This window comes from Ziziphus jujuba, chromosome 1 (assembly GCF_031755915.1).
Source record: "Ziziphus jujuba cultivar Dongzao chromosome 1, ASM3175591v1".
Classification (NCBI taxonomy): Eukaryota; Viridiplantae; Streptophyta; class Magnoliopsida; order Rosales; family Rhamnaceae; genus Ziziphus; species Ziziphus jujuba.
In genome coordinates, this window is record NC_083379.1 from 42,732,805 (window position 1) to 42,746,946 (window position 14,142).

The 14,142-nt window shown below is 34.6% G+C and overlaps 1 protein-coding gene across 1 annotated transcript; it reads right to left on the reverse strand.

The window, feature by feature from the left end:
• Positions 1 to 426: 426 nt before the first annotated feature.
• On the reverse strand, positions 427 to 13,692 carry LOC107435750 (myosin-17). The gene is made up of 39 exons (XM_016047378.4): positions 13,042 to 13,692; positions 11,985 to 12,113; positions 11,118 to 11,261; positions 10,878 to 11,023; positions 10,637 to 10,793; positions 10,451 to 10,509; positions 10,191 to 10,350; positions 9,937 to 10,086; positions 9,686 to 9,822; positions 9,461 to 9,607; positions 9,241 to 9,342; positions 8,958 to 9,015; positions 8,776 to 8,877; positions 8,537 to 8,574; positions 8,266 to 8,392; positions 8,022 to 8,192; positions 7,638 to 7,769; positions 7,426 to 7,535; positions 7,247 to 7,307; positions 6,646 to 6,823; positions 5,884 to 6,089; positions 5,550 to 5,669; positions 5,349 to 5,447; positions 4,932 to 5,153; positions 4,282 to 4,421; positions 3,817 to 3,934; positions 3,652 to 3,702; positions 3,489 to 3,569; positions 3,148 to 3,318; positions 2,835 to 2,987; positions 2,532 to 2,738; positions 2,101 to 2,238; positions 1,941 to 2,011; positions 1,745 to 1,844; positions 1,612 to 1,668; positions 1,466 to 1,522; positions 1,260 to 1,340; positions 1,070 to 1,152; positions 427 to 996 (listed from the first exon to the last, which is right to left on the reverse strand). Exons 1-39 carry the CDS (start codon positions 13,042 to 13,044, stop codon positions 870 to 872), a joined length of 4,593 nt encoding a protein of 1,530 aa, XP_015902864.2. The 5' UTR covers positions 13,045 to 13,692; the 3' UTR covers positions 427 to 869.
• Positions 13,693 to 14,142: the final 450 nt, after the last annotated feature.

The following is a 14,142-nucleotide window of genomic DNA, read 5'->3' on the forward strand; positions in this document are numbered from 1 at the left end:
ATTTTGGCAATACTGTTAAAAATAGTTTTGAGTCATGTTTAAAACGTATCGAAGGAGAAATCTCAATAAATACCTTTTTTTACTTTTTCAAAGAGAAATCTAAATATTCCCTTCCACCCTACCTTGATGGCCCATTTGATTAAAGCCCATTTGAAATGCAAGAGTAAAATGGGCTACTTCAGATTATAATAGATTTAGACAAACTCGATCGGAAAAGACTTCAATTAACCCAGTTCAGTGTAATCGTGAACATCAAACAGATCCTAAAAGATCAGAACTCGAATATCAAGTTCAAGGGGAAAAGGAAAACGTTTTGAAATAAAAAAGGAGCTTAAAAAACAAGAAAATTAGGATTGCCTTAATGAAGATAATTAGGATTGTTAGGATTGTCTTAATGTTTAACAGCATGAGCAACACAAGAAACGCAAGAATAATATTTGTTGATTAAGAATTTTCCAAGTACTCGTGTCTTAAATAAAGAGCCATAAACAGAAGAAAAGCCTACGTACAAATTAGTATATTATACATCAACTTAGGTACAAGAGACATTAGCCGAAAAAAAAATAAGGCTACTGTCACAATTCTGCAATCAAAATGGTAAGAAACAGACCCCAAAACCAAAAACAGAAAAAATTAAAAAAATAAAAATAAAAAATAAAAAAACGTCAAATATTACAACTTTGGTAAAGCCCTGCTTGTAGAGATGCCTAACTCAGAACTTAAAATGCAAACAAATTTTGAATAACAATGAACCCTTACACAGCACAGACTAGCCTGGGAAGGATATGGCACACAATATACACATTGAACAAGAGGAAATGATGTATATTTACAGGTGAGGAAGTGGAAAAGAGAGTTTGCAAGACCAATCAATCATTCGAGCGCTGTAACAAAAAAGTGAAGCCTGAGTTTTCTCGAATGAGAGGTGGAGGATCAATATCAATGACTTCCATTCGGTCTGTCGACTTGGAAATGTCATCCACAGAAAATGGGATGCTGCATTTGGCAAAAACATGGCAATGTCATGCACAACGTGATATCAAATGCATGCAGTTTTGGGAATGGTTACCTTGAGTCATCATCCAACAGGAAAGAACTGCTTGCAGGATTGTTCGAGTCCTCAGTCATCATAACTCTCATACTTGAAATAACCTGCAAAAGTAAGGGATTTAGAGTGAGATTTAGTTTCCATATCCAGAAGGCCATCAAAGGAATTTGAAGATATACACAATTCAAATAATTACTAAGCATCCACTTACCTCTGAAGATACACTGCGTGTGCCATATTTGTCATCCCAGTACATTGTACTGATTCTGTATAATTGCTGTATGCTGAGCACCTGAAACAAGCAGTGAGGAATACATGAGCACCCAGATGTGTGTGCGTGTGTGTGTGTGTGTGTGTGTGTGTGTGTGTGTGAGAGAGAGAGAGAGAGAGAGAGAGAGAGAGAGAGAGTTGAGTTACTGGGCAAAGATCATTTGTAATCTCCTTTAAAGATTTTTTGGGCTTCTGATGTATGACCTGATTGAGTAGGGAAAAAAGGCTATATAAGCAGCACCTGGGAAATTGACGACAATATAAAAAAAGAAAGACCAGATAAATGATCATACCAGGAAGCCAACAGCTTGTCTGATATGCTTCAGTTCATCCCATGCAGAGCCTACAAACTGAAATTTAAACCAAGTATTAAACCTTGTCCAATATAAAGAGAAACGAAAAACCAGAAACAATTCAACCGAGCACCTCCTCAGTTGCACCATGACACCAGTGTTCCAACTCAGCCAACCCTGCTTTGACATACTCCCCATTGCTGAATGAACAACATTCACGCCGCAGGAGGAGGCTGCAGATACAAAATTAAAATGACCACCAAATGTAGCCTGAGATACTGCATGGTTAAAGCAAAGATGGACTGCCAGAAACAAAAGGGTGTTTTTACCTGTTAAATAGCTGAACATTGATGAATGAAAATATCTGAGTGAACACTTTGCAGACCAAAAATGAAGGGACCTGGAAGGCGACAATATTGTTCAGAGTTTGGCTGTGTATTAAAGGAAATGATAGTATATAAGGCACAAATATTTAAAAGTTATGCTCACAAAATTGGCCCTCATTGTCTTCAAGTAGTTATTTAGGCTTTTCACTATGCTTTGCCAATGAGCAATTAAAGCTTGTTGAACCACAGCATTAGCTTGTGAACGCCCCTTCACCATACTAGCCCGGGATGTCCTAGGTGCCTTCATTGTAATAGAAGAACGAAAAAATCATTAACCAAACAAGGATAACATAGCACAAGTTATAGTAGTAATATACAGCTAGTAACTCTACATCGTTTTTCAGACTATTTCTCAGGACAGAGGTAACTAGTTGACATATTAGATAAGAAATTATACAAAAAGGTAGTCTAAGTAGTGCACTGGCCAACAATAGCATCCTTTTCAAGTGGAAAAGATTTGTTGGTAACTTAAAAGGAAAAAAAAAAAAAATGAAAATAACTTATTGATGTATTATATTATAGCATTGCAGTTACCTGGATGCATAAACCAAGCAATGGGGAGATTTCTTTTTTCAAATTATCTCTTATCATTCCATACATCTTCTCAACGAATGCTGTAAGTTGCTGTTTAAAAAGCAAAGCAGGATATTTGGCTTCAACTTGTCGGACTTCATCTGGTCCACCAAGTATCCGACCACTGAGAAAAGAGAAGCCAGCACTTTGGGGAGATGCTCGAAGACCCTAAAGTTGATATCAATCATAGAAGAGAAAATAAACTTGATTGGAAACAGCATGGACAAGGTACATGTTCAAATAAAATAAAGATTTCTATCTTACTTGAGACATCCTCCCAAAAAGAGAAGATGACATTCTTCGACGCAGTGGAGTTAAGCTAGCTGCTCCAGTTGCTTTCAGTGTGCGTTGAAGGAGCAAAAGCAATGTGGATGAATTAGACAACCAGTAAGATAATACATCACCATTATCCTGGACCTTCAGTAGAGTAAATCACACATCAGTAACAGCTTAAAGAAATGCATTTTACCATAATTTCAACTAGCTGATTTCTGACCTCTTTTCAATCATAAATCATAAAAAACTAAAGTAAAACCCATAAAGTCAAGTTTAAAACAAAATAATGACCTATGAATACCTCTAGTGCTGCGCCTATAGTTTGAATGACACGGTCAAAAATACTGGTTCTTTCGGCCTCAAACGAACTCCAGTGCAGAAGGCATTTATATATCAGACAAGCAGCCACTGGCCTACCCCCAGAGAAACCTAAATCTTGTGAAATACACTTTATAAGCAGGTCCTGGTTCTCCTGCACCAAGATAGATCTCAGTTAAAACCCAAATACTAACATAATTAAATTCCATCCCATTAAAAAATTTTAGCTACACCCACTTTGAAATGGAAAAAAAAAAATTGTTACATCTCAAATGAAAATCGGGCACCTACATGTGTCCTATATAATCACTAAGAACTATTTACCTGTTGCTTCTCATTAAGAGATTTTTGGGGCGTTTCTTCAATTTCAGGTGCATGAGAATTACTTACAGATATCATTGAATCCTGAAACATTCAAAAGATGATGAAAAACAGACTGAAAATTAACCTCAAGATGACATGTGTTATAGCTGCAGTTTCATCTTACCGATGCTTTCCTCATTACACCATTGTGAACAATCCCATTCTCTGGAGTCCTCTGCATTTTGTTAAAACAGGTAAATGTGTATTTTCCTTATTCGGTACAATGATTTAAAAACTATACCATTAAAATCTGTTGTATTACAAACATAAACTTTTCATAATATTGAACCTGAATGATGGTTGTCTTCGGTCTCACTGATAAAGTTTTTCCAGTTGGTGATATGGCAAGTGCTTGTTGTCGTAGTACTTGATTCTCCGATTCCAAATTGGATAGCTTCTCTTCAAACCTAATCACAGGTAGGAGAAATAATTTGGAACAATTCAATATTTTGCTAGTTTTTTATATAATACAATAAACAGCATTCTGCAACTTGAAAGGCTCTTTGCTCATACATGACATATTTCTGCCCCAAGTTTTAAATCATAGATCCATTATAAGCTTCAGAGTGGAAGCAAATATACTACATATATATCTATCTATCTATATATATATATATATATATATATATGTATATGTGTGTGTGTGTGTGTGTGTGTGTATATATATCATCCATATTGTTCAAGAGCAAGAACCACTGGTAAGATAATTTGCATGGTAACATTACTATTCCATAATGCATGCTTGATTTCAAACCTCTGTGCTGAATCTTGAAGCCGATATACATTCTTCTCTGCAGCTTCAAGCTTTCTAGACAATTCCTCATTCTTGGCCTGCTCAGTAGCATAAGCTTGCTTTGCATCTTCAGCTTTTTGTGTTTCTGACATTAGCAATGCCTATACAAGTGGGGAAAAGGCTCCATCATACATGATGCCCATAGATGAATAATTTATGATGCTAACAATAGTCAGCCCGAAAAACATGCAAAAATCCGTTTTTGTTATCAGAAGCATCAATTGCTATATCTTTGGATTCATACTCATTTTGATGGCATATATCGTCTCTTTCTTGCTCAGAGCAATCATAATAAGGACAGAATACTCTTCTGATGGATTTTGTATCATATGAGGTGTTTAATGGGGTATTAATTATAACTTAGGATTTCCTAGTTCTCGTATAGTTTCCTTATTGGTTTGGACTGCCATTGTAAATAAGCCATATTATCACTCTGTTTTTCACTTTCATGCACTGAGACATTCTCGAGACAAATAACGTTTCATTTTCTCTCACAACCGAACATGTGAAGAAAATTTTATCCTTTCATTTTTTCCTTCCCTACTGGATTCTAAACTCCAAACATAATGTTATGCAGACTGTAGTTATCTCCTAAATAGTAGCAGCTCTACCTTCAGCCTCTCAACTTCAGCTGTCAAGAAGTCTAGCTTTTCTGTATCTTGTATTATAACAGGAGTCTCCTTAATGACTGGAGGTGCTTCTTCTATAGCTTTCCGTGCTGCCTCTCGTTCTTTAGCGACCAAGAGGTTTGCTTGTTCTACTCGCAATTGCAACGTCTGCAATGCATCCTCCAACTTGAAAATTTCTTGGGCTTTTGCGTCCTCAAGATCAGTCTATTTTCCAGAAACAACATTAACTCAGACTAATTAAGGGCCTCATCATAAAAAGAAACTGTACAAAATAAACTAATAGTACACATTGTAAACTATTAATACACATAAATATTCAAAAAGTACAAATTTTTTAATTTGTAAATTTCTCTTTTTGAATATCTCAGTGGCCAAAAGATGGAAAAGAAGAATTGCTACCCTTAATCGCTTTTCCAATTGCAAACGCCATGTAAGTTCCTCTACTCGCTTTTCTAATTTGTCCTTTGCTTCTTTAAGAGCCCCTGTTTCCTTTGCAGCCTATTTTAATTTGAGCCAAAGGTCAGCAATTGCCCTAGTTTCTCCTAGACAACCATAAACCAGATTGCATTAAGTAGAACAAAAACGAAATATCAAAAATACCATTTTGAGCTTCCTGAGCTCTCTTCTAGCTAGTCTGCATCTCCAGCCACACTGAGAAACAACTATAGCCTTTTGAAGACTCTTATAGTATGAATAATCTCGGTGACAGCGCCAATGTGCCTGCAAACCGCCCATGAACGTAGTTATCAAGAAAACAATTTCCACAGTTTTAATAAATACAAATTCATAAAGGTGCTTGTACCTACAAAGAACAATTACCAGTACAAAGTCATTTCTCTTCTTAAACTAATTAATAAAGAAACCATTCTGGGGAAAAATGGAAAAAGCAGGACAAAAATAAGTCTATCATCGCATCATTGCAAACTGGGGGTACCTGGATGCATATGGCAGCTTTAGTTTGCTTCCGGGATCTGAATTCATTACGTGCATCCATTGCCCTTAAGCCAGTCTGCAACATAATTGCGGATGACCGCAGAGATAAGTAGGATTTCATGGCACTGTATCGCTTGAAATACTTCTGGATCTTCAGGGCTGAAGCTTCTCGTTTCATTTGCTGATACAGTTTGCAGGCCATTTTACCTACAATAAATTGGAGAAGACACACGAGTCTCAGGCCAGGTAAACAAGTCAGAAAAACACAATGATTTAAGCAACCTACTCTAACAAATTATGATTTTTAAACAACTGCATTCTTAGACATTTTCTGACCTCAATTCTCCATCATTTGCTTTTACTTTTCATGTTTTGTTTGGGCATATAAATTATTCACTTTTCATCAATGCTAGGCTTTTGCATATAGAGCATTTACATTTTAAGCAAAGAAGAACATACAAAAGTAATCAGAATCTTCATCTGGCTTGAATAATTAGCACATAATTATTCAAATACCCAACTCAGTCAGATATTAGCACATAATTATTATTCATTCTTTTCTGCTTTTAGCAAAATCATGTAAATTGAACTTTCATGAACTTTAACATGGCTTCAAGTTCTCATACTTTTCCATTAACAAGTTTTCCAGAGAATGATTCAATGATATACTCTTACTTCTTATTCCCAAAAGAGAAGAGGAAAAAAAAAATTGTAAGAAAAACTAAAAACAACCACCAGCAGAGGTATTTGAGATAAAGGATACCTCGCCAATGAGATTGGAACATAATAGCAGCTTTGCGCAATGAGATGAACTCTTTACGAGCAATAAATGTACGAATTTGTCGTTGGATAGTTCTAGCAGCATTTCCAAGCAGTTCTGTTCTTCTAGCATCCAACTCAGCCATCTGACCGGCTCTTAGAAAAACTTTTGACTTGCCTATCTGCAACATTACATAAGTAATTGATAGACAATCTACAAAGAAAAATAAAGCAAGTATAGCTCCATTAAATGTACAAGAAAACGTAAAGAAAGTCATAAAATGTTTCACAATAAAATGCAATACCAGTGCTGTGCAATTATATGAACTCCTTAAAATCTCACTAAAGGTAAAGCTATGAAAAGACAGGTATTATTGGAAATAAGTAGACTAAAAGAATTTAGGTATGAACATTGGATTAAACAAAATGAATATTTGTGACTTAAGGAAACAGATCCAACCATACACATCAAACCAACACACTACACCCCTTTTACCCAAGATGGAAGTAAGCAGGATTAAACAGAATGGCAGAAAAAAAAGAGACAATTTTCTTCCCAAAGTGAAATAGCCAGAAGCTTAGACATTAAAACAATAAAAAATTACCTGGTATCCTTTCAATCCCCTTTTATCAAGAATCATCTGGCAAGCCACCTTATCATCATAACTATAGAGACATGGAAAGTATCATCATTACCATCTATATCAACTAGAACAATATGTACAACAAAAATCCAAGAAAAGAATTTCAGTCTTCAGTGTGTATTAGGCAAAATAAAACTTACTTTCCTTCTAAAACTTCTGGAGACAGAACAGCAAAACGATTTAGAAAATCATAAAACATGCGTCTGGTAGGATATCCAGCACAGCTGATCCTGATAGCTTCAAGAACACCCTAAAAGAAATTAAGTCAGTACTCGAAAACAATGGTAGCTCTATTTTAACGAGAAATATGACATACCAATCTAGATATGATTGTTAACCAAGTTATACTCACACCACATCTTAATTGTTGAATGATATTGGAATTTTCGAATATTGCAGGTTTGAGGACATTGTTTGGTTTTACACATCTGATGTAGTGAGGTTCTGTTGCACTTAAGGTCTCCATCAAAGACTGAAGTTGTAGCTGTCAATGAATGGAAGTTGATTTATCAAAAACTTTTTTCCATAATCTGTGATCAAAATGAAAAAAAATATTGAAGATTTGACTGCATAAAATTACAGTTGAAAAAGTTGAAGGTTAAGCCTATTAGACCATTATCATCACATATATAAGAAGAAAACCAACGTGTATTTTAGACTGAGCCACTGCCATATCACAGTTCACACATTAGACTCATTGAAACTAAAAGATTGAGTATATCAAACATGCAATAACCTTAAATCGTGATCCAATGGAAGAAAATTTGGATGACTTTGAAGATTCTTCTGGAAGTGGGGGAAAGAGACCAGCTACAAATGAGCATTCTGAAGCAGTCAGCAAAGCTTGATGTTCTGCCACAACATAATCTTTGTTTTTGTCCAGAAATTGATTGGCTTGATAAGTTACCTTTGAAAAGGAAAAAGATATTAGAAACTAATAAATTGCGTTATCCTTTCACAGTGAAATAAGTCAAGCCTACCTCCCCTGCATAGTGAGATATTGTAAAATCAGTCCGAGAAAGCTTTGGTTTGATAAAACGTTTTTGGTTTTTAAATGTCTGGTACAACTTCTGTGCAAAGGTTTCATGAGTAGACTTGGGAAACATGCTGTAACCAACAATCAGATAAATATTAAAGTGGAGTAAGAAACTACAGTTGGCCAGATTTATGAGTAAAATTGAATTCAAATACATGGAACCATTATCAAGATAGGCAATCAGAAAACAATATTTAAGACGAAAGGCAGCTTACCAGGCTTCATCTAATAGTGCAATAATCCCTCCAGGTTTCTGTAAAAGATTAAATTACTTAGTTTATATGACAAATGCACGACCAAGAGGATGAATGGAGGACTAACATATGTAGGAACATCAAATCAGAATATGCATATGCTAGTCCAACTTCCACAAATAAAGTCTTTAGAGCTGCAAGGAAAGGGGAAACCACAAAATGCTACTTTCAATAGATTGCATAAGGCAACAGCTGCAGACCTTTTCAATTAGATCCAGGACATCTTGGTTGTCAACAAACTCAATATAGCTCCAATTTATCTCTTCTTTGGTGTATTCTTCCTGCTCCATTTTAAACACGTGCTGCAATAATGTAATCACAAAAATCAGTATTCAATATACCTCCAAAGTTTGACACCAAATGCATTGATTAAATAACTAACCTGATTGAAGTGTTGTTGTAATTTTTCATTTGTAAAATTGATGCAGAACTGCTCAAAACTGATTCATAAAATGAACTTAGCCACAGAACCAAAAAAAATATATATATATGGTTACATTCATATCCTGAGTTTACTTTTTTCTTGTTTTTATCATTTCAAGGAAGAAATTTGTACTGAGACACTACATTTATGATTAAAATAGAGAATCTCTTTGTAGAAGCACAAGCATGGTCACCCCACTTTCCAATGACATAATAAGTTTAATCAGTGGCATAAAGCATACCTATTGCACTTAAAACTTTCAAAACCATAGATATCAAGAACTCCAATTATTGACTTTGAGTGTGGATCCTGCCCAATTGAAACGTTAATATTTTCTACAAGCCTGAAAATGATATAGTAAGATGTTATAATCTTACACATGCAACATTTATAATAGATTAAATGAAAATTCATTTAAGTTAGCTATCAGGGAGGAGGAAATTAGTTTAATCAGCCTTTACCAATCAAATAAGCGAGAATATATTGTCTTAGCTAATGCATCCCTGCTTGCAATTGCATTATCAGGATCGAGGGTTTTAGTGATAACTTCTTCTGGTGTCACCATTACTCGCTTAATTAGGGCATCTTCCAAGCTCTGGGCATCACACCTATACAATATTTTTGTTTGAAACTTTAGTATAAGAAATAGACATACATAAGGAAATGGAAAGGTAGAAGAAACATACCTAAGAAGCTCTGCAGTCATATTAAGATGGAATCTAGATTTCTCATCCTTAATCACTGAGGAATCTATTTCCTTTCCTTTGGCAAAATTAACATTGCCAAGGTGAAGAATTGCAGCTATAACCCTGAATATTGACTCCTGGAAAAAATTGCACATGCTCAGAATCTGATTAAATCATATAAAAATAAAATAAAAATAAAAATAAAGAAAAGAGAAGAACAACCAAGCTCATCAAATCACAAGAAGACTTGCCTGTTCTTGCTCACTGATTCCAACTATGTCCATAGCCCTTCTGGTTGCAAGATATTCATGAGCATCATTTACCCCATCCAGCTCATAACAATTTGATTGATTCAGATAGTGAAACGATTTAGGGCTTCCCAGCTTATATTTATCAATATCCTGCATCCATTTGAAGCAAGATAAACATCAAATCAAAATTGTTAATTTTGCAGCAGTGATCAAACAAATTAAACACTAACTTAAGAACAACAATGCCAAATAACCTCAGCTGGTGCGGCACAAAGAAGGTAGAAACAATGGTAGTTTCTCTCTGGATCAGAAATTTGGCAAACACGAGACCTTTCAAGCAAATAAGTTCTAATAGCTGCCCCAGATATCATTCCATTCTTGTCAAATTGGATTTCAACAAATTTCCCAAAACGACTATGCAGCATTGCCACAATGATGTAAAAGAGATATTCCATATAAGAACACATTCAACTAAGATTCAATGAGGAAAACAACATTACGAACTTAAACATACCTTGAGTTGTTATTCCTAATTGTTTTGGCATTGCCAAATGCTTCAAGAACTGGGTTGGACTGCAATATTCAGCCCCAAAAAAGTTACTATGGATCCTAATCATGCACATTTAATTTTCAGATGCAAATCAAGCGTATAATTTTGGAATTCAGAAATGCATTATGACAAAGGATAACTTCATCTTACCTCCAGAACTTGTTGTTCAACTGTTCTTCCTTCCACTCCAGAGCGACCACCCAAGTAGGCAAGATATCTCATGAGCATCTTCGTTGTCTCAGTTTTACCAGCACCACTTTCTCCACTTACCAGAATTGAATTGCTTTTCCCTTCATTAATCATGGCCCTATTTTCACAAGACTCAACACATCAACAAGAAGACAACAAAAGAAAACAGTCGAAAAATCTGAGAGATAAATCTTAATTTCACCTGTATGCAGCATCTCCAACTGCAAAAACATGAGGACTTAGCTCCCCAAGATCAGCTCCTTTATATTGCTCCATCATGTGAGTGTCATAGAGATGGGGCAATCGTTGAAATGGATTAACTGCTATCAATATATTCCCCGTGTATGTCTACAAAGGTAATGTACAAGAATTGACATCAAAAGAATGGTTCCATAACTTATTCATATGTCTTAGAAGGGCAACAAAAAGTAATTTAACTTACGTAGATTTCATTAAGCTCATATCTAGCGGCCAAGTTTTGTAGAACTCCAGGTTCATGCAAATATGAAAGCTTTGTCATGTCATCTACACCTCCAGGAGGAGCCTCAGTATCCTTTGGAAAGACATTCAATGTATTCCTGACAACCTATGCAAAGCCAGCAAATTCATCAAAACCCTAGAACCATATTAGTAGGCATAAGGCTTGAAGTCAAAAAGCATGAGAGGAAATAGCGTACATGTTCATCAACAAAATTTGAGTGATATTTTATTTTTCAACAACAAATTATAATTTCTGTATTCTCCGAGATATTTATTTTGTTACTACTTAACAGAAATAATAAGCTTCGCAAACCTTTGGTGCAACACCATTCAAGAAGAAGCTTGGTATGAAAAAGAATCCAGTTTTCATTAGAAATCCAAAGCAAAGAGGGTTCTAAAAAAATAACGAAAAGGGAACGTTCTCCTCATAGTACTGTAAAATTGGTAGCCAATTTGTCAAAATTTTCACAAATTGAAGTACTACGAGACTAGCTCATCTACTAAGTCTAGAAAAGGCAGAGAATAATTTATTAATTAACGATAAATCCAATGCTAGAAACCAATACCAGAAACTTAATAAACGCAGTTTTACTTTTCCATATGGTACTGACAGTATAAGATGCTCACATTTGTTTCTAGCATTAGGTTGTTGATAAGAAAGCTAAACTAATATCAGAACAGAAAAGGCAAAAAGTAATCCATTATAATACCTCATTTATGCCATAAATATACTCAAAATTTTAACTTACAGAAGGAAAAACTCAGATTCCACTAGCAAAAAAAGTTCTCACATAGAAATATATAGGAACTGGTGGAGGAAAGAGCATACCGTTTTTCCATTTGTAGTATTAACATGAACCTCTTGACCTTTGACCCGTATAACTTCTCCATCGATCCATGCCAGAAGAGGATCTTCAACCCACACATGAGAACCTACAACTATGTTAACTGGTGCTGCCTGCACATACAATTATCAAACACTAAGGTCAAAACAATCAACTTTGAATTATCCAAGTCATGATTATGATTAACTTTTCTTGAGGATGAAAACACATGAAAAATTATTAATTATGATGCTTGTATCATGTTAGGAAGACCAGTAAAAACATTAGCCTTAAAATAAGCAAGAAATGCACATTGACTGTGACAAAGTTCAATAAGTAACATGCCATGTATATCAGCAACTTGATAGACTATTTATTAAGTTCACTAAAGCAATTCAACATTAAGAGACTATTAACTGTCGAATATTTGAGCAAGAAATATTAAAAATGCAAGTTAAAGTTGGCGGTTCTATTAGATTCAACCAGCAAGTTGGAAAAGCTGGTGGTTCTATTAGTTATAACTCCAATCTAAGATAGTTCACTTAGTTAATACACCAACACAGAAACTGACAGTAGTGAATTATAGTAAGAGCAGCTAGAGTTCAGAGGCTTTTGCATCAAAAACAGTAGCTCACATTGCCATGAAATCCGCTAAAATAAGGTCTATCATTCAGATTAACAATGTCACTAAAAGGGTTTTTGGCTCCAGTTTTATTTTTCTTATTCAAGGTTCAAATTAGACTTTCTTCCTCAGGGTACATTGAAACCTCTCCAAAAGAGTAGGCATGGCAATTAACTAACTTGTAAAGGAACAAGCCGAATTTCATTAAGCTTTTGTCGAAGAATATTCTCTGGTAATCAAAATTACATATATTTATTATTGCAAAACATAAAAGAGAAAAAAATTTTAACAACTAAAATCCAACCAAGCTTCAAAAGTCCATCCAAAGAGTTGGAAACACAGAGAGAGATGAATATGATAACAAAGAATGAAAATGAATAATTAAAAAAAAAAAGAAAAAAAACAACAAAACAAAACAAAAAAGTAAGAATCGAATTTACCATTGATGACCCTCAACTCATCCAATACATGAGAGAGACTAGAGAGAAGGAAAAAAAAAAAAAAAATGGCTCCAGAATCTCCAACAGATCAAAAACGATAATCAGATTCAATAGCTTTTAAACCTCCCAAAGAATCTATAATATTTAAATAATAAAAAAAAAAAAGCACCCCAACAAACTTTTCCCCTTCAAAGCTCCCTCAATCAAACCCTCTCTCTCTCTCTCTCTCTCTCTTCCAACTAAGCTTTGTGCTTAGCTTTTTATACTTTTTTCCCAAACTCAATCTCTGTTTCACTCTCTCTCTCTCTCTCTAAAGTTTTGTTTTCTCGCTCTTTTCAAATTTTTTTGCTTTCGAGCTTTTTTTTTTTTTTTTTTTACGTTAATTTGTCTCTTTCTCTTTGGGTAGCTGAAAGGAAAAGAAAAAAAGAGTTGGAATTTCCTTTTCTTATCTATCTAATCAATCATACATACTATAAACGAAAAAGAAAAGCTTTTGGGGATTTAATTTGAGTTTGGGTCAGCCGCAGAGGTACACTTTGTTCTTGTAGGGACAATGACAATGGAGATCATCCACACGCTCACACTTTCTTTCTTTCTTTTTTTTTTCTTTTTTTTTTTTTTTTTTCACTCTCTGAAACTTAAAATGGACGACGCCATTTGAACCTCCTCATCATCATTGACTAATTACACCTAAAACCTTCAACGGGTTTCTTTCCCTCCGTTTTGAAGTTGGACTGCTTTTTCGTTTTATTTACAGAATCACCCTTTTCCTTTGTTTTTTTTTTTTTTTTTTTTTCAAATTTTCGAATTCATAAATTATATTATTTTCCTTGCAATATATATAATTATTATTACACAAATAATTATTTGACAATTAACCTTGTCAAGCAAAATCTCAATAAAGGCTTTTTTTTTTCCATGTTGGCGATGATTACTTAAATCCTGCTTATACTATTATCTTCTTTTCTTTTTTTTTTTGTTTGGTATGGGTATTCTTTGTAAATGACACCAGCTTTTAATATGCATTAGACAAAATATAATCAAATTTTACAAATAGAAAGATGAGAAGGCACGGTTATTCAATTAAATATGATGTTTTTA